The sequence below is a fragment of the Bos indicus x Bos taurus genome, chromosome 18 (assembly GCF_003369695.1).
Source record: "Bos indicus x Bos taurus breed Angus x Brahman F1 hybrid chromosome 18, Bos_hybrid_MaternalHap_v2.0, whole genome shotgun sequence".
Taxonomy (NCBI): domain Eukaryota; kingdom Metazoa; phylum Chordata; class Mammalia; order Artiodactyla; family Bovidae; genus Bos; species Bos indicus x Bos taurus.
In genome coordinates this window covers 9052509-9076806 of record NC_040093.1, presented here as the reverse complement: position 1 = coordinate 9076806, position 24298 = coordinate 9052509, and the positions used below count along the sequence as shown (strand labels likewise).

Here is a 24298-nt window from a genome sequence, read left to right as displayed (position 1 = left end):
TTTCCAGGGGAAGGGGGTGGCTTAGAATTTCCAAGCCCTAGGAATAGAGGGACAGGGAAGCGTGCAGGGAGGAACAGCCATGCTGGAGGGAGGAGTTTCTGGGAGAGACGGAAAGTTCAGGAGATGGGGGGAGGTGGTGTCGTCGTGCAAAATGGATGGACCGGAAGTCGGAGGAGGGAGGAGCTGAGAGGGCAAAGACTGGGGCAGGGAGAGGAGGAAGCGAGGAAGCAAAGTGGGCAAGAACTGAGAGTGCACAGGATCTTCTCTTGCCAGAAAAAGTGTACAGAGCGAAGAGAATAGGCAGAGTGCAAATGATCATAAGAGCTGATCTTTGGGGGCAGAGAAAAAAAACTGCCAGGAAAAGAAACAATAATACAGTCCCAAGAGCGTGTGGAATGAGATGAGTGTGCAAAAGGAAAGAGGCTGCAGAGTTCTCCAAGAGAGATGGAAAAAGTTACCCAAGAACAACCAGAAATTCAAGCATGAGCGTGCAAGGCAGGGCTGCGGGGTGCAAGAGCCTAGTTAAGGACGAAAAGACGGCTTCAAGAGAGCAGGGAAAGTGCTGGGGAGGATGCGTGTGCAAGAGCGGGCGTGCAAGAAGCTTCATCAAAGAGTTGACAGTGGAGATGGACAAGGATCTGGGAAAACGACGGGGCGAGGGAGTGGGGAAGCCTGGCAGAGGAGAAGATACGGTTCCTGGGAGGCGAGGGTACAAGCAACAGTGGGGGAGGGGGGAGGGGCAAGGAGGTGGCGTGGGAGTGTCACTGTGAGACGGAGGGATGAGTAGAGTGAGAATGTGGGGGTGCAGGATTAAGAGGAGAGGGTGCTTCAGGAGAACGGAGGCGCGAGTCTAGGGGGAGGCGCACGGTCTGAGAGAGGGCGAGGGAAAGGGTGTCCCAAGTGTGTCTGCAGCAAGGGCCCAGAGATTCTTCAGGAGAAAGGGGTAGGGGAGGGGAGGGCGCCCGTGGGAAGAGTCTGAGACCAAGGGGCTGTGGAGCGTGGGGAGACAGACGCCGTGGTGTGCCAGGGAAGCGGAGCGTGAGCCGGAAGCAAAGGCAGGCGGAGGAAGCCAAGGCGGAGCGCGCAAGACAGCCAGAGGGCGCATTTGTGCAAAATTGTAGCCCAGGAAGGGGAGAGAGGTGAGCAGGCGTGCAAAGGAGCGTGCAAGAGCCTGGGGGGGCGGGGGCTGCTGTGTGTGCTGGGGAGAAGGGAGGGTGGGGAGAGCCAGGGGCCTGGAGATGGAGGGAAGGGGGGTTAGAGGGGCGGCAGATGGTGGAATCTGAGGGCGTCCCCTTCCTCTGCGGCCTGGGGTACGACCCCCAACCGGTCAGGCTCAGGGCTGACCCTCTATGGCTCTGTCTGTCCCCCGCTCCCCAAAATCGACCCTTCCCTCCTTCTCCATTCCCCCGTCTGTGATTTCCTCCAGCGCCCCTCCGCTCCCCCCACCCCTTCACACACACACACAGTCTTGTGTCAGCTGCCCCCTCCTGTGAGGTGCAAATGTCTGGCCGGGATCAGGCCACCTGGTGACCTCCGGCCTTGGGAGACAAGGGTCAGGGCGAAGTTCTAGCAGAGTCCCTGGCCCGGGGAGAGAAGGACGGTTAGGTTGGGGGGGGGGGGGCGGACAGAGGTCAAGAGGCCAGTAGGCTCAAGGGTTCTGTGGACGGGCTGGTCCGTCCAGGCCAGCCATCACCTCTCCAGGAAAAACTTGAGAGCCCGGTCGATGTTCATGCGGTGTCCCACCCTGGTCACCCCCAAATCGACGTAGTCCTCCTTGGTCAAGGCGGGAAGGTGGGAGCCATCGATCTCGTGGTCCAGGAACCGGGCCCGGTGTTCGGCCAAGCCCAGCCACTCTAGCCAGTCAGCCACATCGAACTTGGTCCAGAAGCCCAGAGGTTTAGCGCCGAACGGCTTGTCCGGGGGCAGGGAAAGCAGGCGGGTCGGTGAGAGGGAGCGGGAGGCCCCTGACAAGGCCCCGCCGAGACCCCCGGATATCCCGGGGTGCGGCGGTACAAAGACGGGGGCAAAGGGGTCGGCCGAGCCTCCTGCCCCTCCGGTGGGGGAGCCTCGGATGTCAAAGAGGCCCGGGTAGAGGGGTCCGGAAGGCAGGATGGGTAGGGACGAGGGCCGGGGCGCAGGGCTGACCTTGTGCTCCGAGGCGGGCAGCAATGAGGGGCTGGGGGCCCGGCGGAGCAAAGGTGGGCGCATCTCGAACTCCACGCCCTGGAGGTGGCGGGCGGACGTGGAGGAGGAGGAAGCCGATGGGGAGGTGGCCCCCGGGGCTGCAGCGGCTGAAGGGGACACCGCGGTTCCCGTGGGGAGTGGCGGCAGAGGTGGTTTGGACCAGTTCTGAAACAGGCTGCTCACGGGTTTGGAGAGGAGCGAGGACTGGGAGTCTTCGGAGAGTCTGGAATGTGATACGGGGGCGGGGGTGGAAGAGAAGGGTGGGGGGTGGGGGGCAAGGGCGGGGCAAGAAAGAGGCAGAGGTCAAGATATAGGGAGAGAGGAAGAGAGACAGGGCGGTGGGTCGAGAGATGGGAAGAGATGGAAGGGGCGAGCGAGGGGGTAAGATGGATGTCAGGACAGAAAATGAAGGGAGAGAAAAGTAAGAGGACAGGGAGGGCGACAGTCGAGAGAGATGAAAGAAAAAGAGACATTAAATGATAATAATAATAATCGCCACCACTTACTGATGCTCACGTGTGCCAGGCATTGTTCTAAGTGCTTTTACAGATCACATCTCAATGGAATCCCCGTGACAGCCCTGATGCAGGTTACTATTATTATCAGCAGCACAGAGAGGTTAAGTAACCTGCCTAAGGACACACAGCCAGGAAGTGGCAGAGCCCAGTTATATGGCACCAAAGTCTGAGCTCTTAACCACTACCCTATACTGCCTTTCGGGGTATGGCCAAGTCACAGCAGAGTGGAAGACAGGGAGACGGTGAGAGAGGAACAAAAAAAAGAAGGGGAGCATTCAGGGGAGAGAGATGGAAGGGGACAGGGGACAGAGAGAGAGAGAGAGATGAGAGGGCGATGAAAGAGAGAAGAAACGAGGGGAGAAAAGGGTTCCCCTCATCCCTTTAGCTCCCTCCACAACAGTCCCTGCCTCAGGGCCTTTGAATGGTTCCCTCAGCTTAGTGCTCTCGTCCCTTGAGGAGCCACACAGTTCGCTCCCTTCCCTCCTCCACTCTCTGTTTAGCTTGCCTTTTATTTGAGACACCTCTCCCAAACCATCCCATTGTATTTTTTCCCTAGGATGACAGCAATGACTTTGTTTCCTGTCTGACCTCCACCTCTGCTTATCAGGCTGTGAGCTCTATAAGGGATATGCATTGCTTGTTTTGTCCACTGCGGGATTCCCTCCCTCTCCCCCTGAAGGGTGGAGAAGGAAATGGCAACCCACTCCAGTGTTCTCGCCTGGAGAATCCCAGGGACGGGGGAGCCTGGTGGGCTGCCATCTATGGGGTTGCACAGAGTCGGACACGACTGAAGTGACTTAGCAGCAGCAGCAGCCCCCTGAAGGGCGCCCGGTAACAGAACAGATGGCAAGTCAATCATTGGTGGACAGGTCAACTAAACTAAGCATCCTTTCCTCTGTCATCAGTGAGATGCCTCAAGATCTCAAAGACCTTAAAAACCACCTTAGAATATCACTGTAAGGATATCAAACCCTCGAGCAGAATTAAAGTAAGCTCTGAAGAAGGACAAGAGGGTTAAAAAACCTCCTGACACTGTGTGTCTGAGTCAGGAATGTGACTATACTTTCCCTTAGATTAGAAGGGCTTGAACTTTGAGCTGATTCCAACTAGCTAGCTGCTTTGGAAAACTTCCTCCATCTATACTTGATGGCCTTTTAAGAGACCCCCTCCCCTCCTCCATCTCATGGTACAGTTGGCCTCAAAAACCCTTTTAGGTGAGTTCTATGCCTGCCTCCTTCTACAGAGAAGTAGATTCCTTTGCTGAAGGTCACCCAGTTAGCAAGTGCGGGGCTGGAAGCAGGCCCCCCCCACCCAAAAAAAAACCAAAAACCTAGCTCCAACACCATGCTTGCAACCACCATGCCCTAAAGCCTCTTGTCTTGAAACAACACTAGGCTCAAAGGGACACGAAGATTTCAGGGGTTGTCAGAACTGACAACCCACCAAGGAAACGGACATCGGCAAGTTGTGCTCCAATCTCCTCTGTTCATCACTCTTTTTGTTCATCATGGAATGTGGGTTGTCATGGTGATGGGAGGAGATCACAGAAGCTACTGAGATAAAGGGAAATTTCGAGTGCCTGGGAAAGCATGCTTCTCTAAGGGCAAACTTCTCCAAGCCAACCTGGTTTCTGTTTTCTTTCTACAGCCTAAAGGGACAGGGTTGGTGTGGGAGGTGGACTCAGGTACCCACAGCATCAGCCCTCTGGCTTCCACTGCCAACCGCCAGCCCTGCACCCTGCTCACCTCTGCCGCTGCAGGGAGGAAGTCCGCTCGGGGACGTAGCTGGCTCCCCCGTGGTGGCTGTCCCCGCTTCCCCCGCTGCCTCCCCGGGCCCAGGGCAGAGCGCCACCAGCTGCCGAGGAGCCCCCAAACTGCTGAAGCTTGGAGCTGAGTTCACTGATGATGCTGGCTTTTACAGTGGCCAAGGCTGAGGCCTGAGGTTGGGCTAAGGGCCCCGGCAGGGGGGGCGGCGGCGGGCCCGGGCCCTCCTCCCAGGGCAGCAGCTTTCGAGGGAGGGAGGAGGCCGACGGCAAGGGCACTGGCGGACCTTCCGGCTCTACAGCCACGGGGCCGCCAGCCACACCTGCCGTCGAGGATCCCGGACAACCGCTCAGGGCCAGCAGCCCATCGGTTCCCGCCCCCGTCACCGAGACAGTGGGGCTGGTGGGAGTGATAGGGTCTCGGAGTCCCCCACCGGGGCCCGGCCGCAGGCCTCCGCCGGCCCCGAGCGCCCGGCCCCGGAGCTTAGAGGGAGTCATGAGCTGCGGGGGGTATGGGGGGCCAGGAGTGCCGCTGCCCCCGAAGGCCTGGCCATCCAAGTAGGCCACGTAGGTATCCAGGAGCTCTGGTCCACCGGCCACGCTGGCGCCACCACTGCCTCCAACGCCGCCAGTTCCACCCCCTGCGCCGCCCCCGCCTTCAGCGGACAGGCTGCTCAGCGTGGAGGCGCTGCTGATGGTCTCCAGGGGGTGGTCGCTGCTGCTCCGACTGTCCACCTCCTCAATACCAGAATCCGTGCCCGGGGGAGGGTCTGGGCCAGGCTGGGGGGCTGGGGGAGCCGGAGCGGCTGGGGCGGGAGGGCCTGGCGGAGGGGGGTCCCCAGGAGCCGCGGGGGCCCCCTGGGTCAGCGTTGCCACCTCGCTGTCATAGGAAGTCAGGCTGGATGCGGTCGAGTCCAGGGTGGGAGGGGCGGCGGCCACGGCCGGGGGCGGCACAGAGGGCAATGGGGTGGTCGGGGTGGGTGGGTCCGGCAGCGGGTGGGGAGGCCCCGGCGTGAGAGGCGACTCCGGCTTCTCGAAGCTGTTGGAAAACTCGAGGGGCGGGGGCAGCGGTTCCACAAAGAGGAATTCGCCGTCTTCCACGTCTACTGAGGGGGCGGGCGGCGGCAGGACCAGCAGGGGGAGCCCGTTCTCTTCACTGCCCCGCGGGGAGGTCGGCGAGGGCGGCACAGAGCGGCGCGGGCTGGGCGGCGGGACCCCCGGCCCGTCCTCCGAGGGGGGCCCCCTTCCACCCGCCCCGCCGGCCCGGGGCTGGCAGTTCTCCAGGAACCGCACGTGGAGGGGCAGCCGCTCGGGCTCCTCCGGGGGGGCGCCAGATCTCCAGGGCTTGCTTACCCCGGGGTGCGGGGCGGGGGGCTCGGGCCCCAGCTGCAGCAGGAGGGGCCCGACCCCGGGAGCTGTGGGAGGCAGGCGGTGCAGCAAGGAGCGTCGGGCCGCCGGTGGGCTGGCCGGAAGGGACTTCTCCTGGCTGCCCAGCCCTGCCCGGTACCCCAGCTCCCGGCGGGCCGGGTCCGGGGGCGAGGCTCCCCAGAGGCGCAGCACTGGCTCGTGGTGGGCGTGGGGCGAGTGGTGGTGCGGGGTGGGCGGCGGGGCCTCGTAGCGGGGCGATGGGGGCCTTGGAGGGGGCTGGGGGGGCCCACCGCCCTCCGAGGACTCCTTCAGCGCCCGCTCCCGGGCGGCCAGGGCCAGCCCGAGTGGGGAGGCCGGGTCCAGGGCCTTGCCGGTCAGCGGGTGGACCAGGGGTCGCGGCGGCAGGAAGCTGGTGAAGGCGCTGCTGCCCCCGTAGGCTCGGCCGCCGGCCGCGTAGCCCGCGTAGCCGCTGCCGGCGCCCGCCGACTCCAGCCGGAGGTAGGGCTCGGCCGAAAACATGCCTTCGTCGATGGACTTGGAGTGGCGCAGCCGGGGGCCCGGGGGCGCCCCTGGGCCCAGCGAGCTGTCGCCGCCGTCCTCGTCCCCCGCGTCGGTGGAGAGGAAGAGCGTGGACCGCCGGCGGGCTTCGTTCTGCCAGCCCCCTTCCCTCCGAGCCGCCCCCACCAGGGCCGCTCCGAACTGGCTGGTGAAATCCAGGGTGGCCGGGCCGCTGGGCGAGGCGGGGGTGGGCACAGGCGAGGGGGACGGCGGCACGGGCGACACGGCCGGGGCGGGGCTGGGCGCGGAAGAGCCGCCGCCGACCCCGCCGCCCGCGGCCTCGGGCTGGCTCGGGGGCTCCGCCTCGGTGCTGCTCCCCTGGCTGCTGCGGCCGCTGCTACTGGTGGATGGCGCCTTGATGATGATGGTGGGGATGGGGATGGAGTTCTTTTCCGACGGGGCGGCCGCGGCCGGCGGCGGCGGCGGCGGCGGCTGCGGGGACGCCGGAGACGTGGGCGAGGGGGCAGGCGGGAGGCCGCCGCCCTTCTGGGGCTCGCCTTCGACGACTTTGGTCTGCTTGACCAGCGGGCCCTTGCGCCCGCGGCCGGAACGGGCGGGCACATACATGGCCGCGCTGGCCGCCCGCGGAGGCAGCTGGAAGTAGCGCAGCGCCGGAGCCTGGGAGGGGCCGCCCGCGCCGCCCCCGCTGCCGTGGTGCGACGGGGACAGAGCACCCGGGGTCGGGCTGGGCCCGCCGCCCCGCCAGCCTCGTAGGCTGGGCTGGGGCCCCAGAGCCAGGCGGGGTGGGGGGTCGTCGGGGGAGCCGCCAGTCTCCATCTCCGGGGCGTGAGGCGGGTGGGCATGGTGGTGGTGGGGCTGGGGGGGCGGGGCGTGGTGGTGGTGGTGGTGGGGCGGGTGGTGGTGGGGTGGGGGCAGGGGCCCGCTGTGATACAGGCTCTTCTCTCGGCTCCCTATCCGGGTGTCAGGGGGAGCAGGCCCATCGAAGGACGCCGGGGACGAGGCCGGGTGGGTGCCACCTGAGCTGGGGTTGAAGGGCCCACCCCGCGGAGAGGGAGTGAGGCGGCCGGAGGAGGATGGGGCTGGAGGCGTGCTGTAGGGGGGCTCTGGTGGGGACGTGGTGGGCGGCGGGGGGATGTCCTCCGAACCAGGCACAGACAGACTGCGGCTGAACTTCATGGCTGGGGGTGCTAGGTAGGGTCTATCGTCCTCTGCAGCCCCTGGGAAGACACAGAGGATCCAGGAGCAGGGCTGGGGTGGGAGGGGTGGTCTCCCCTAACCCTATGGAGCTACAGTATTACAACAGCAGCACCCATGATGATACTGATGGTGACACCCTGCTGCTGCTGCTGCTGCTGCTGCTGCTGCTAAGTCGCTGCAGTCGTGTCCGACTCTGTGTGACCCCATAGACGGCAGCCCACCAGGCTCCCCCGTCCCCGGGACTCTCCAGGCAAGAACACTGGAGTGGGTTCCCATTTCCTTCTCCAGTGCATGAAAATGAAGTGAAAGTGAAGTCGTTCAGTCGTGTCTGACTTTTAGCGACCCCATGGACCGCAGCCTACCAGACTCCTCTGTCCTTGGGATTTTCCAGGCAAGAGTACTGGAGTGGGGTGCCATGGCCTTCACCCAGTAGGTGTTAAAGAGGAACATTAGTCCAGAGCTTCCTTCCCCAGCTGTGGTAAATGCAAATCCTCTCGATACAGTAATTCAGGTTGTGCACTGCACAACAGCAAACAGCAGAGGGAGCAAGAGAGGTGGGGCGAAATTCAGATGTACTTCCTCCCCAGGCCAGGAGGGGGCGCCTTTTCTAAGTCGTCCAAAGGTATAATATAGGATAAGAGAAGGCAATGGCACCCCACTCCAGTACTCTTGCCTGGAAAATCCCATGGACGGAGGAGCCTGGAAGGCTGCAGTCCATGGGGTCGCTGAGGGTCAGGCACGACTGAGCGACTTCACTTTCACTTTTCACTTTCATGCATTGGAGAAGGAAATGGCAACCCACTCCATGTTCTTGCCTGGAGAATCCCAGGGACGGGGGAGCCTGGTGGGTTGCCGTCTATGGGGTCGCACAGAGTTGGACACGACTGAAGTGACTCAGCAGCAGCAGCAGGGGTCTTTTTGAAGAAGGAAATGGCAACCCCAGTATTCTTGCCTGGAGAATCCCATGGGCAGAGGAGCCTGGCTAGCTGCAGTCCATGGGGTCGCAAGAGTCGGACATTACCTAGTGACTAAACCACCACCACCACCACCACCACCAGGCGTCTCTTGCGGTGAGCGAAACTGGCTTGAGCCAGGAAGAGATACCTTGTTTATATGCATAGTTCTAGATTTCTTGTATAGGCAGAAAAGCAATGTAATTAGTACATCAAATCTGTGATTTCACAGATGGAGCTCAGGATGAGGTTAATATTTTAAAAGAGGGAGCCAATTTATAGGTAAGCAATGTCAGGTGGATGTAAGGGTAGCTGTTACTAGGCAAATGAAATGGGTGGACTGTGGACACCGAAGTTGGGGAAAAGCTAGATTCAAGCAGCAAGCCAACTTGGAGAAAACCAGAGGAGTGAAATCTTTTGCCTACTGACCAACTGCCAGGGCTTAGTCCTTGACTCTCTCTTCACCTCTGACTTTTCTCTCTTCCTTGACTATCTCAACCAGTGTCACCACTTCATTCACTACTTCCCTGCTGAAGACTCCCACGCTTGTCTTGGACCCCATCTTTGCCCCTGAGCTCTGGGCTCATATATCCAAATGTTGCATCCTTTTGGATGTCTCATTTGCATCTCAAGCTCAGCAGACCCTAAACTGAGCTCCTGATCTCTCCTGTGATATTCCCAAGCTGCTCTCTCAGCACATGCCAGCTCAGTCCCCCACACCTGCCTCAGGACCTTTGCACTGACTGTACCTGCTCCATGGAATGCCTTATCTCCAGACATCTCCACGGCTCCCCGCTCATCTCCAAGTTTCAGCTCAAACCTGCCCCCCAGCATGCCTGAGCTCTCTCATTCTACTCTTTTTCCCCCCCATAGCACTCACCACAATTAACATACTATATCATTTTCTTATTTCTTATCCTTATAATCTGTTGTCTGTCTTCCCCTGCTAGAAGGTAATTTCCACGAGGGCAGGACCCTTTAGTCTGCTTTGTTTCCTGACAAATCCCCAGTAGTCTAGCCTGGCATATGGTAGTGCTCAATAAACATCTGTAGAATGAATAAATAAATAAATGGAGTCAGGTATGAGAGAATGAACCAGAGTCTGTGGTGGGAGCTTTGACTTACTGCATCCAAGCAGGGGCAGTGACGCCCCCATTTTCTAGATGCAGAGCCCCAGGCCCAGAGAAGTGAAGCCACCTGCCCCCGATCACACAGCTGGGATGGACAAGAACCAGGATTCAAATCCAGGTTTGCTCAGCAACAAAGCCTGAGCTCTTTGCCCAACTTCATTGTCACATATGGAAGGAGAAAAGAACATCCCCAGGCTCCCTTGTTTTCCCCATAAACCATCACCCTCCTAGCCTCCCCTTTCCCCTCCGGCATCCCTTACGCCCTCCCTGCAGGTGACATACCAATAGATTTTTGTCGGAGCATGAGCCCGGGTCCAGGAGGCAGGTAGGAAGGACGTTCGTAACTTGGCTGGGAGCGGTGGTGGGGATCAAAGCTCGACTTGGGGTTGGTGGTCAGAGGAGGGGAGAGAAAAGAGAGCAGGGGAAGATCAGTCAGGGCATGGAAATCCATGGATTCCCCCCCAGGGCCATCCTCCTTCCCTTCTCCAGCCTCTGCAGGAAGGGAGAGGGGCATGAAGGAAATGGAAGGGAATTCTGGGGAAGAGAAAGATTTCTGAATCCTGATGGCAGCAGTGGGGAAGAAGAAAGCGGGGGGGGGGGAGGCAGATTATCAACTGAGTCTGCTCTGCTTCCAACCGATCACTAATCTGGGCACTTTTTCTCCACTCATGTTGTCACTGCTCAGGTCCAAGTTATCACTTGCCAGGATGGCTGCAATAGCCTCTTCCTTGGCTCCTGGCTGCCACCCCTGTCCTGACCCCCCTTTCTAATCTACTCTTCACACAAGAGTCAGAGGCAGGCTTCCCTGGTGGTCCAGTGGTTAAGGATCTGTCTTATAATGCAGGTCCGATCCCTGATCTGGGAAGACACCACATGCTGTGGAGCAACTGAGCCCAAGAGCTGGAATGACTGAGCCTGTGCACCACAACTGAAGCCAGGGCACTCTAGAGTTGGTACTGCGCTACAAGAGAAGCCACCGCAGTGAGAAGTCTGTGTACCGCAACTAGAGAAAAGCCCATGCAGCAACAAAGACCCAGCACAAATAAATAAAAATCAATCAATCTTAAAAAAAAAAAAAGAAAACGTGAGGGATCTTTCTAAAAGAAACTCAGATCATGCTATTGCCCTGCTTAAAATCCTACTACAACATCTCACATCAGTTCAGAGGGGATCTGAATTTCCCGAGTCTGATCTTCAAATCCCCCTGCAGCAGGCACTGCCTGTGCTCACCAGGTTATCTTCTTGGCCAGGATGCTGTGCACACACCCAGCCACAGTGTCACCTGCCTGCAGCACTTGGCGGCCCCTTGTTCTGAAGAATCACCCTCCCCCAAAGGAGCTGATGTGCCCCAGCAGTTAGGTGTCCCCACTTCTGGGAGCAGCAGCCCGCAGCCCACTGACATGAACATCTAAGGCAGGATTAACTCCATCCTGTCGTTCACACTCCAGAGCTCTGTAAGAGTTCAGGCTGAAGGGGAAATTCAGTCATCAGGCTTGCTGACCTCTGCAGCTCATCCTATCTCCCCCCGCCCTTACAGGTTCCCCTTTAAGAAATCATTTTCTCGAGCATCCGTATCTCAGACTCTGATTCTAGGAAACCCAAACTAAGACACTATGTATGATCTAGCCCTTGCCTGCATCTCCTGCTCTGGTCCCACCGTGCCCACCTTTTCTTGCTCCTCTGATGCCCCAAGGTCCATCCCTGTTTAGGACACTTACAAGTCCTAGATCTTCTCTCTGCAATGGTTTCCTCCTAATCATCACAGATTCTTTTCCATCTTTACCTCTTCTGCTCAAACATCCCTCCCAGTCACAGCCTACTGCATTTCCCTGTCCTGTCTTCTTCAAGGCACTTCTCTCCATCTGAAATGATCTGGTTTACTTGTTTACTGTCTCCCCAGCTAGAATGTTGGCTCCCTGAAGGCACCAGACATTGTCCCTGGCGCTATGGGTACAGGGTCAAGGGCTTATGATAATTCTAGACGAGAAATGTTTTCATTTCTTTTCAGATAGGAAGGAGACTTGAATACAGTTCAGCCTGGATAACATTCATCCCAGATTAGAGTTATTATAATTATTTGCTTACTTGTTTGTTGTCTGTCTTCCTCGGCATGTGGCCTACCCAATACCCATTCTACTCAATAAGAACAGCCTGATCTTCTTTGGCACTTAATTAAGAGACTGTATTTCGCAACCTCCCTTGCGACTAGGTGTGGTCATGGGACTAAGGCAGTACCAAATGCATAAGTGGAAGTGTTGTGTGCTATTTCTGGAAAGTCTCATTAGAGGTAACCCAAGAAGCAACAATGTGCCCTTCTTTGCACTCCTGTCTTTCCACTGTTCCTTGTTCCTGCTATCTGGAATGCTGGTGCAATAGCTGGAGCTCCAGCAGCCATTCTGGACTATGAGGGAACTTTGTGTCTGGGATGAGAAGGATCCTAGATCTTCATGACCATAGAGGGTACCACACCTCCCTTGGACTCCTTACTCCCGACTTGTTCAACATGACAGAGATATAAGCATTTATCTTGTTCAAACCACTGTTATTTGGAGATTTCTCTTACCGTGGAACCCAATTCCCCCAAAATACCCCCACTCCCTTTGCCAATGTAAATTCTCTAAAGGAAGTAACTTTGTTTGACAGGTTCCCTCCTATACTACCAGGACTGAGCACTAGGTCTAGCACACAGTAGGTGCTCAATAGATATCTGTAGAATGAAGGACATCCTGACAAGATGTGGCAAGCCACCAATGGTGTAAAACTAGATCTCTTCAAATCTCTTCTGAGAGACTGATGGGGGGTGGATCACAGTGACAGAGGAGAAATCAAAGCGGGAGGAGGCAATGGAGGGGGTGGAATAAAAGTAGGGGGGTTAGGGTGACAGAGGAAGAGTTCCCCTAACCGAAGAGGATCCAGACTCAAGGGAGAGGTGTCTGATATTAGCACACTGGTAGACCTTCTAAGTGTGGGAGAAAGAGGGATCAAAGAATGGGTTAGTTCGGCACCAAGAGGGATCAGAGTGGCAGAGGAGGTGCCAGATTGACAGAGGAGGCATAATAGCGTCTGAGGAGGCTAGGAATGACTGCTTGAGGGGCGGACCAACTCAAGGTGGAACAGGCTGACCTCAGTCAACAAATTGGGAGCGTCCTCTCCCGCGCAGAGAGGGCAGCCAATCAGAGGGCGCCAGGTGCCGTGACGTCACCGGCTGCCTGGCAGATTTCTCCCCAGGAAGTCGGCCAGAGGTCCCGCCCTCCTCTGTGCCACCTCCTGGGTCAGCTGAGGGTCCGGTGCCTCCACAGGAGAGCGTGCCCGGGCACTGTGCACAGGCTAGAGGCTGAAGATAGGCTGGGAAATTCACGTTAGGGAGCCAGTCCCGGAAAGGGGTGAGGGGAAAGAGACCGGCGTAGGAGGCTGATGGAGAGACAGAGCTAGACAAAAGACAGAGACGGGGGTCCAGAGGTGCGCGGGAGACACAGGAGGGGGCTTGAAACAGCAAGGCAGGGAGAAAAAAGTGGTCCTGCGAGGCCCTGCCATGGAGAGGGCCAGGGCCAGCCCAGGAGGGGAAAACATGCAGTCAGAAGGGTCAGACACACCCCGGGAGGGGGAGAGGCAGAGAATGCAACCAAGAGAATATGGTAAAAAATAACCAGAGGGAGAAACTGAGTCCAGAGAGAGGCTGAAACTAGAACCTGGACCACCCAGTCCAAGATGTGGACCGGGAGCAGGGGACCCCTGGGAAGAGGGGATCAGTGACCAGGTAACAGAGACAGTACCCAAGAAAACCAAGGCCACACAGAGGAGAGGACAGACAGACGAACAGCAGAGCCCTAGGAAGAGACGGAGCCCAAGAGGGATCTTGACCTTCAGTGGATCTGCCAGGGGTCTGCAGCCCCACTGTTGGCGCAGTGGATCCTCCCTAGCCCCTCTTACGTTTAACCCAGAGGTGTATCTTTCAGGGACTTCTGTCCACTGTGGTGCAGGCCCCCGTCTGCACTGGGCTTCCACACTGCCTGCTTGTCCCCCTGGTATAGATGAAGCAGAGTCCAGGTGGGAAAGGGGAGAGAAGCCAGAACAGATGGGAGATGGAGACACAGATGAGAACAAGACCACCGAGAGAGACACAGGAAGGTCATAGAGACACAGGAAGGACACAGAGGTGCCCCTGTGTCTCAGGGGCTGAGAAAGATCAGGATGGCTGGTGGCAGCAGGGGGGCAGAGATGGTGACAGAGACAGCCTGCAACATGAGAGGGAGGGCTTGGGGGAGGCCCAGGAACAGACCCCAGGAGGAAGAAGGAAAGAGAAGAAAAGGGGAAATGACCACTGGCCTCCAGGACCCAGAAGAAAAGAAGGCCCCATGAAGACCTCAGGCATTTTATTTCTAGGTGATGGGGGTGGGCAGGCAGCTGGTTTTATTACTGGCTAGTGCCTGGGCCCTGGGGGAGGGGGTGTCTTTGGAGCCAGGATCTTGTCTGTCTTGTAACGGAGGTTCATGCAAAGAGCGGCTGGCAACCTGGCACTTGGTGGGTACGCCACGCATTTGTTGAATACATGAAAACAGGATTGGCCCTAATCTCTTACTAGAGACTCCATATTGAGCCTGGGATGTTGTTGTGGGTTTATCTCTGGGGGTGCAGGCTGGGGTCACAGTGAGGGCTCCAGTTATGGTGGCTAGGAGTGCTCACCATCTCTTGAGAGCCTCTGCTAGAAGCTGATCTCATTCAATCCTTCTAAAAGCCAGCAAGACTGACTTTAGCCATATTTTAAAAAACAGGAAATTGAGGCACAGAAGAATTATAAAGCGTGGGCCAAGTGACAGAGTTAGAGGGACTCAGGCTTTGAAGGCGGGTTTGCCTGGCTCTACTGCCCATGTGCTTTTTTTTTAAATTGAAGTATGGTTGATTTACAATGTTGTGTTAGTTTCAGATGTACGGCAAAATGATTCAGTATGTGTATATATATATACACACACGCATATACGTGTATGTGTCTGTTCTTTTACAGGTTCTTTTCCACTATAGGTTATTATTATTGGCCGTGTGGCATGTGGGATCTTAATCTCCCTGACCAGGGATCTAACCTGCACTTCCTGCAGTGGAAGTCTTAACAACCAGATCGTCAGGGAAATCCCAGGCTGAGAGATTTCAGATTCTTTGAGAAACCAAGGACAGGTGTGAAGCAAGGGCCTCCTACATGCAGGGCCCTGTGCCCAGCCCTGAGAAGTGGCCAAGGACCCTCTGCCTTTAAATCGGAAAGAAATTCTGAATACAAAATCTGCCAGCTGCATTTGGCTCTTGTAAGAGTACCGACCCTTCGAGAGTAGGTGTTTGAACCCTCGCGAGGGTTGTGGATAGACTGGGGGTGGGGAGGGGCTGTGCACTAGGACGGGGAGAAAATCCCTACATCTTGATTTTCATTAGCCTTCAACTAAAACACAACATTTCCTTAATTAAGGATGTCGGCCACAGACCGTGCCAGTCTTAGCAAAATGTGTGACTGTATCAGAAATCACAGGTATTTCTGCAGTCTTCATGGCAGAGCATTCTTCATGGCACATTTCGCTAAACAGTGTTTATGCTTCTTTGAAACTTTGAAATTAGAGTAGTCTAGATCCACCACCAGAACTTGCTGGCTACTGTGTTAAGAAAAGGCACCAACATTACTGTATCACAAATTCTGCTTTTAAAAGTGTTTTGAGGGACTTCTCTGGTGGTCTAGTGGCTTAGACTCTGAGCTCCCAATGCAGGGGGCCGGGGTTCCATCTCTGGTCAGGGAACTAGATCCCACGTGCAGCAACTAAGATGTGGCGCAATCAAATAAATAAATAAAAATAAATATTAATAAAAATTAAAAAATGTTTTGATAACTGTTTTTCTGTGTACCTGGCTTCTTTTGTTATCTTATGTATTATATTTTACTTTTATTTTTGGTTCAAGGGGCTTGTAACCTCACTTCATCTGCTCACAAGAGTTGAATTCTTTTTGGTGAGGCTTGCAGTGCCCTGAGGGGCTACACCCTTCCACTGTCACTCCCCATGGTTATATATTGTTCTTGACCCTTGTGAAGTGAAAGTCGCTCAGTCGTGTCCGACTCTTTGCAACCCCATGGACTATACAGTCTGTGGAATTCTCCAGACCACAATACTGGAGTGGGTAGCCTTTCCCTTCTCCAGAGGATCTTCCCAACCCAGGGATCGAACCCAGATCTCCCTCTTTGCAGGCAGATTCTTTACCAGCTGAGCCACAAGGGAGGCCTAAGGATACTGGAGTGGGTAGCCTATCCCTTCTTCAGTGGATCTTTCCAACCCAGGAATCGAATCGGGGTCTCCTGCATTGCAGGCGGATTCTTTACCAGCTGAACTATCAAGGGTTTTGACCCTTATGGATTATGTATTTTATTTTATACATTATTCAGAGTATTAATTTGGAGGACTAGGCTAGCCTTTTAAAAGGGTCCACCATCCCTCCAAAGTCAAAGCACAGGGTTTTTTAGAGTCAGTGGCCTCTTGGCCACCGGGTGGTGGGTATGGCCTATTGAAAGAGGGAGTCAGAGGGTGCACTCAGAGGGCAGGGAGGGCCTGGGCAGAGACCTGGAGGGTAGTGGTAGGGATGTGTCCCCGTGAAGGGGCACAATCCAGTGAGGGACCAGCAGGTCCGAACCAGAAATGACAGGGCCGTGGCTGGACTGTGGATCCAGTTGCCGGATTGCCTGGGGCTGAAATCCTGGCTCCCTCTTTGAGCCTCAGTTTCCCTTCTGTATCACAACCGAGTGCATCTCCCAGGATGATTCCAAGGAATGAATGAGATAATCCACGTTAAAAACAGAGTGTCAGAAATGTGATCAACACCCACTGTAGGTGAGCGGGCAGAGCGGAGACAGAGATGGTAATTAATATTTTAATAACTACCACTTGTTGAGCACCTATTATTATGCTCTGTGCCTGTGCCAGGGAGTGCCATCCCTGACCTCCATTTACCTTCCCTGAGATCCTTAAGGTGGGTCAGAGATGGACAGAAAGAGGTGGGCGAGAGGGAGCAGTGAGGTTTGGGGATGAGGAGTCGGGGGAGGGGACAGAGATGGGATCTGGGGGGATAAAGGAGGAGGAGGACGGGTAGAGAGGAAAGGGGACCCCCCAGAGTGGGGAGCAATGAGGGATCCCAGAAAATCTGGTGCCCCTTAGGCAGAGCACTCAACACAGTGGAATCACAAAGGGTTTGTAGGGGGAGGGATAAAGGGTACAAGTTGCCCTGTCTACCCCTCAACCTTTCCTCCCCCCAAGTCCCCCAAGTCCCCCAGTCCCACAGACCAGGCTGCCTACCTCAGTGGTAAAGAAGCCTTTGGGTCGGTGTTTACCCAGGGACGCCAAGCCACCAGGCCCAGGACTCTCGCTTGCACTGATAGTCTGCTGAGCTGCCGCCAAGATTTCATCCAGTTTGTCTAGGGGGAGACGGAAGGGGGACAGAGAGACAGCGAAATGAAGTTGGCTTGGGCCTGGCGGGCACAGAGACAGAGCTGCTGGGCGCCCCATTCAGTGACTTGTATAAACTAGGGAAGGGCATCTCCATCTCCCTCCCGGTGGGCCTCCTTGGAGACACGGCCCAGCCGGGCAGGGCGGGCGGGATGCAGCTATGGAAAGGGCTGAGGGCGGGGAACAGGACATCCTACAGGGAGGGTGGAGCAGAGGCAGAAGGGGCTGCAAAGAGGCTCAAGACAGCGGTGGGTGCTTAACCGTAACAGCTGGTGCAAAGCTGGGGTGTGTGGATGACCAGCGTGGAAGTGGCTGAAGGGGGCGCGGGGTAGAAGGGAGAGGGATGGGGGGCGGATGCGGCACCCCAGGGGGCGTGGGGTCGGGGGAGCGGGGCCGTCCCCCGCGGAGCAGGGTTGGGCCGTCTTACTGAGAGCCATCTGATACACAGTCCTCTTTTTCTCCATGCTGGGCATCGGGGGCGGCTGCTGCTCGTACTCTGTGGGCAAAGGAGGCGGATGAAGCCCAGGGGAGCCCCCGGGGGGCGGGGCGGAGCGGGCTCAGCCGGCGGCGGGCGTGGCCGGCGGGCGTGCGCAAGCGCGAGTGGGGCAGTGAGGGGCCGGGGTCGGGGAGGGGCGAGTCCGCCGGCGGGAACGGGACGGGGGCCCTCCCGCCAGTCCTGTGCCCACTCACCACTCTTCTTCTTCCAGGGGGAGACTAGCCCGGGGGGGAGGCAGTAGAGGAGCCAAGAGTTAGGACTTCGTGGGGAGGCGAGGGGCCCCCTTTCTGGAACGCCCGCCTCCCTCAGGGACCCGGGGTGGGGGGCGCTCGGCTGCCCCGATCCGCCCCGGCGGGGCGGCGGGGGCAGGGAGGGGCGGGGAACCGGACCCCCCGGGTCCACTCGGCCTTGCCTGGAGGGAGGGGGCTCGCCTTCCTGTCTGTTAGTGGGAGTGCGGGGAGCTGGTAGAGGGAGAAATGGAGGATGCGGGTGGGGCTGCGAGGGGACAGACGGAGAGGGGCTAGAAAGGAAACCGGGACCCGCAGAGAGGAACGTTACAGACCCAGAGAGACACCCGACAGAGAAACAGAAACAGGGAAAGCTGACTCTCAGACGCCCTTTCCCAGCGACACACACGCAAGTCAGAGGGAATCTGACCCGTGGACTGGGGGACGCGATGAGGACAGGAGGACGAGAGCCCCTGGTCACTAACACTAACAAACCCAGGGCTGGTCCAGCCGCCCTCGGCCCCCTCTCCCTCCGCAGCAGTGGTCCCCGGCAGCCCCACCAGCTCACCCATCTCCTCCAGCTCAGAGGTCATAGACTTGGAACGCAAGGAGATGGCTGGGGGCGGGAGCCGCTTAGCTTGCTGGGGTGCTGCAAAAAAATGACAGTGAGGTCAGACATCAGCACCATAGACAGAAACCCTCCACGACCACCCCACCCCCCACCAATGTGGTGCTCCCAACGGTCAGAGAAGAGATGTTGGTGATGGCGTTTAGTTGCTAAGTCGTGTCCCACTCTTTGGAGACCCCACAGACTGTAGCTAGCCCACCAGGCTCCTCTGTCCATGGAATTATCCAGGCAAGAATTCTGGAGTCAGTTGCCATTTCCTTCTCCAGGGGATCTTCCAGCAAGCTAGGCTTGCGCTCAGTTCCTCTCCTGAGGGTCATGATCAAGCAGCCTTGGGGAGGGGGAAGGCTGCTGCTGGTGGTGGGACCACTGGGTCATTAGGGCTCCAGAAGGTCTGAGTCCAGTGGCAGTGGCGGGTGGGGTTAATGTCCAAGCCTGACCACACAAGTCAGGGGAAGGAGCACCTTTCTTGTGAACAGCTTCATCCATGTCCGGGTGCCTGGTGACCATCACCACCTTGACCATCAGCGTGTTGCCCCCTTGGCGGATCATGTTCACCACCTGCCGGTGGCCGACCTTCACCACGTTCTGCCCGTTCACCTGTGGCACAGACACCCCCAACCACACCTGATAGGTGAGGGGTAGGATGCTTTCTGCTTCTGGGTCCCTGCTGAAGTGGCCTCCTCCTGCCTGGACCTGTCTGTGGTGCTGTCGGTCACTCTTCTCCTCCCCCCACTCCCCTTGCAAGCCCCCACCTCTCCACTCCTGTAACTCTTAGGGCCTCAGGGTTGGGGAAGGGGCTGGGCCCACCCTATTTGCCTCTCTCCCTCCTTATCCTCCAGCTGTGTGTGTGTACACACACGTGCGTGCCTCCCTGCACACACACACGTGCGTGCCTCCCTGCACACACACACATGTGCGCACACATACGCCCTGGGAACAGCTCTGTTATCTTCTGAGATGCTTCAGAGAGGCTTTCAGATGGAATCACTGAAGAGGCTGGCTAGCTGCTGGGGGGGCAGGGGGGAAGAGCAGGGCACAGGGCTGGAAAGCTTGGTGCCAAAGGAGAATCTGGTTCTGGGCAGCAGCATCTTGGCATGGATCACTAGGGTTCTGGAGATTTGTTGCTAGGGTCCCAGGGGAAAGCATGGTGTCTGTGGCAGGTGGGCCAGGCACTGGGTCTAGGGAGAAGCCCCTGGGAGGCTGGGGGCCAGGACTCACCTCGATGAGGAAGTCTCCCATTCGCAGTCCAGCCCGCCATGCCACGCCGCCCTCGTCCACTGACTCCAGATACTGCAGTGCCGGGAAGGCTGGGGTGGGGGTGAACTCCTCGATGGGGGTCTGCGCTGCAGATGGGGAGGAGCCGGCGGGGTCGGAGGGGAGGGGGTGGAGAGGCCGAGCAGGGGATGGGGCTCAGACCCAAGTCACGGAGGCCTCACCGTAGCTGAGGGACCAGCACCCCGGGGTGGGGTGGTGGGCAGGTCGGGGGAAGGGTCCCAGGAGGTGATGGGGGTCCCTTTCCTTGTCCGTCCCCCTGGGTCAGAGCCCTTCTCCTGTCCCCTCCCCGGCCGGCACTCACCCTTGGCACCCCGGAGAACGAACCCAAACCCCTCACTGTCCTTCTTCTGCAGCAGGACTGTCTTCTCTTTGATGATGTAATCGCTGGTGGGGAGGGTGGGGGAAGGTCGGGGGTGAGGTGGGCGGAAAAGGGATCATGAGACACGGAGCCACCTGGTGCCCCACCAGCGACCTGGTGACCTGAGCCTAAGCTCCGGAACCCTTCATTCCGCCCCCCTCCTCCTCCTAGGAGCCTCCTCACCCACTCCACGTGCATCTGCTTGCAGCAGCCCTGACAGGCCTCTCCCCCTCGGAGCCCGGGGTGCGCGGTCTCCCACTCACTCTTTCCTCATTCATCCATCGGTGCATCCATCCACCCATCCATTCAGCAAGCACGGCGGGAGGAACGCAGAGGTACAACCGCCACATTGCCAGACAGCCTGGCTGGAGGCCCTGCTGGCCACTTCCTGTCTGTGACCTTGAGCCCCGACTTTAACCTGTGGGGCCTTGGTTGCCTTGTCTATCGCAGCGGACAATGACAGACCCCACCTGACAGGGTCACTGTGTGAGTTCCCTAATCTGTAGTGTTATATAGTACTCAGCAGAGTGCTGCATACACAGCATGTACGCAATACGATGTGTTCTGTCTTTGGTCAAGTCTTTTGGTCCAGAGGACAATTGTACTTGGATAATACCTCTCCCAACTCCCGGACTAGACACACACACACACACACACACACACACACACACATATATATGCTACAGTAACATCTCCCCAGGTCCCTGAGCAAATTGTAACACTGCTTATTCAGCAGCTGTCCAATATGGTGGCCGCTAGCTGCCTGTGTCTATTTATATGCAAATTAATTAAAAATTAAATGGAAAAATTCAGTTCCTCAGCTTCACTAGCCACGTTTCCAAGGGCCCGGCAGCCACATATGGTTAGTGGCTACCATGCTGGATGGCCCAGATACGGAACATCTCCATCGCCACAGAAAATTCTAGCGTGCAGCGATGACATCTACTTCCTGGCGTACTCAAATGGATCTCCTTCATGCGGTCAGAGGATTCTAGCAAAATGAAAACTGCATGTGAATACGTGGAGAGTTCCCTGTAATGCCACCAGAGCCCACCAGTATATTTAGGGGATGCTCACATAGCCAGGAAAGTTCAGTTAAATACAGACCTATTTCATGTCTCTCAACACCAGCCCTGGGCTCACTCAGGTAACAGTCACAAACCCTAGACGTCACCACGGTGTACATCAGGACTGCACATCCATTCCATTCCAGGAGCCCCAGTATAAGCAGGAATACCCAGCCACCCTGGCTCCAGGCTTTTTAGAATACCCACTATCCCCAACCCCTGTCCCCAGAGGCAACATGCCTTGCCATGTCCAGACACCCTGCAGTCACATTTGAAACCCGGCCCAGCGCATACGCAGCCCCCTCAGAATACCCCAATAATATCCGCAGGCCCCAACACACTCCAATAATAGACAAGCATGCTCCCTGCGTGTTCCAATTACCTACCCCCACAGGTTTGGCAAAACAGCCCTCCACGAATACTCCAGTATATTTCAGCAACCCCCCCACACATCCCAGTATGCTCCAATAATAACTCCCCCACACTCTGATCTCAGTCTATTCCCATAACACGCCCCCTGAACACAAACCAGCACATGCTGATAATACTTAATGTGTTCCTACTGTATTTCGGCACCAATCCCCTCCACACACGCAAGCCCTGCTGGATATTCCCATGACCCCCGACACATCCACAGTTGAATCCATATATTTGTACCATAGGGACAGTGTTCTGCACATGTGCTCTGGCCCCAGCCCTGCTCCCCAGCCACTATTAGAACCCCATGGGCCCAACAGCAGGCACACACATGTAGACACAGCCCACAGCTGCCCTGGCTCAGAGTTGACGATGCTCCAGTAAACATGTCTACACAATATCCACTATGTCTTCTAGACCTTATTTATATGCAACCCAGGGACCTTGTATCTGAGTGGAGAGAATGTTGGAAGAGAAGGAGGGAAGGGGTTGAAAGCAATGAAAAAGGGGAGGAAAGAGGTCAAGAAGGCTCCTTGAGTGGGTGAACGATGGGGCCAATAGAAATGGGTTGAGAGGTTAGAGTTGCCTGCTTCTGACCACGAACTCTGTAGCATCCTTGTCCCCAGCTCTGGGCCCACCGTGTAGACTGACAGTCTCCTCTGAGCCCTCATGCCCTCGCTGCCCCCATAGCCCTTCCAGATCTCCAGGGACCCCCAGTGGCCAGTAATGCTCTTCAGATCCCCTTTATTCCTCCTTTACAGCAGTTTCACTTTCATTTCATTCATCTCACAAACCCTACCTTTCCCCCATCCCCCTCAATCTTTCACCCCCACACTCTCCTTACACTTCACACATAAGCCTCCCCCAAACATCCAGCCCCTAATACAATTCATTAAGACTTCTTTATCCATTAGATGCGAAGAAAAAGCCCATGCTATGTGTCAACCAGTATCTGAAGTCCCTCACAGGTAAATGACTCAATCTATCATCTCCCATGGCGAGCCTCTAGGTAGGCGTGAGTACCATTTCCACTTTACAAATGAGGAAACGGAAGCACAGAAAGGTCAAGCAACTTGCCTGAGCTCACACAGTGAACAACATTCTTCAATGATTCCCAAGAAAATACCTGGGTAGTTGCAATAGTAACACCTTCCACTCCACTGAAACCAAACACCCCAGCACATATACGTTTGCCCCAGTTCACCATGAATGTGCCCCTCCAGTTCCTGAAATTTATCCCAGGCTATGCCTATAGCACAAGTAACATTTATCGAACCACTGCTGAATGCCAGACGGCATTCCAAGCACTTTATGTTTATGTATTCATTCAGTCCTCATGACACCCCCTGGGAGGGGTTGGCTGTCATCATTCCCATTTTATAGATGAAGAAACTGAGGCACAGAGAAATACATTTGCTCCAGATCACACCTGTCAGAAAAAAATGTCACAGCTAAGATCTGAATTCCCCATAGGCAACCCATGCATGCATGCATGCATGCTAAGTCACTTCAGTCATGTCCAACTCTGTGCGACCGCATGGACAGCAGCCCACCAGGCTCCTCTGTCCATGGGGTTCTCCAGGCAAGAATACTGGAGTGGTAGGCAAACATATACCCCAATAATATCCAAACACCAGCAGATCACCCCACCCCTCCCTCTTGAGTCTCCCTATCCTGGACATACGCCTCTCCTTCCCATGACTTTCTCACGCAACCCCCAGCTCTGTGTGCGGTCTCTCTCATCCTCCTTGAACTGCCCAGTTGCCCTCTTGTGCCCACAACTCCCTACAAATGGGTATTCCTTCTCCTCTACTCTTGTGTATACCTTCTTGCTCTGCACCTGGATCCCCCCTCAAGTTGTCTGAAAGCTCCTCAGGACCATAACCCCCTCCCCACCAGCTCTCACCTCTGCAAGCCCACATTACACCCCATGGGGCTGTCCCCCCACCTCCCATTTTGCCCTTGCACACCCCACATCCCCTTTCCCAAAGTTGTCTCCCCCAGATTTCTGCGGCCTCCTCACCCCCCCTCAGGCCAGCGCTCCCTCTCCTTTGCCCTCATCCCTCCCACAGCCTCTGGAGCGTCAGTACAGAGCTCCACTGTATCCCCTACAGCATGCTAGATGTCTTTCCTACTCCAGTTCCCCCTGCACCCATTCTCATCTATGGAAGCCTCCTCCTACTTTCGCATCCTCAATTCACTTCACCCTTCCTTCTGTCTCCTTTCACTGGCAGCTGCATTTCATTTACATTCCCTGCATCTCCTCTCTGTGCTCTCCCTGAACTGCCTGAATCCCCGCCCCGCAATCCTCTTCACACTTCCTGCACCCCCTCCTTACCCCATTCCTCCGCTAGCCCGGCGCACACGCTCTGCTCCTCTGCTCCGGCGTTCCCCATTCCTCCCCCCCCATTCCTCCCCCGACTTCAGTATCCCCCACTCCCCCCTGTTCCCTTTCCGTCCTGCCACCCTCTTACCCAGACCCTCTAACCCCGCCTCCTGCCCTACCGTTGGCGACCCACGCAGCACCCCATTCATGCTCCCGTAGGGCTGACTACCTGCCCTGCAGGCGCACACACAATGCTCCGCCCCAGGCCATCCCTCGGCGACCCTGAGCGGCCTCTGGAGCTCAGCGGCCAGCTCTTGTTCACCAGATCCCACACACAGGGACTGCAGCAGCCTCCACTCCCCCCACCCCCACCCCGAAGGTCCCTCTCGCACACCCAGCATCCCACA

At 56.9% G+C, this 24298-nt stretch overlaps 1 protein-coding gene across 6 annotated transcripts in view; it reads right to left on the bottom strand.

Moving 5' to 3' along the window:
* Positions 1-244: 244 nt before the first annotated feature.
* Positions 245-24298, bottom strand: part of SHANK1 (SH3 and multiple ankyrin repeat domains 1) — a 50977-nt gene continuing 26923 nt past the window's right edge. For 3 of the 6 annotated variants that reach the window (XM_027515020.1, XM_027515019.1, XM_027515022.1), the window contains 10 exons: positions 20025-20107; positions 19667-19791; positions 18910-19045; positions 18389-18469; positions 17788-17811; positions 17525-17593; positions 16948-17066; positions 9914-10010; positions 4448-7568; positions 245-2407 (listed from right to left, as the gene is read on the bottom strand). In XM_027515020.1, coding sequence (XP_027370821.1) covers positions 1690-2407; positions 4448-7568; positions 9914-10010; positions 16948-17066; positions 17525-17593; positions 17788-17811; positions 18389-18469; positions 18910-19045; positions 19667-19791; positions 20025-20107 — 4573 coding nt within the window. In that variant the 3' untranslated portion in view covers positions 245-1689. Of the gene's footprint in view, positions 2408-2722; positions 2898-4447; positions 7569-9913; positions 10011-16947; positions 17067-17524; positions 17594-17787; positions 17812-18388; positions 18470-18909; positions 19046-19666; positions 19792-20024; positions 20108-24298 lie in introns of those variants that run through there. The other 3 variants (XM_027515023.1, XM_027515024.1, XM_027515021.1) reach the window with 3 other exon arrangements.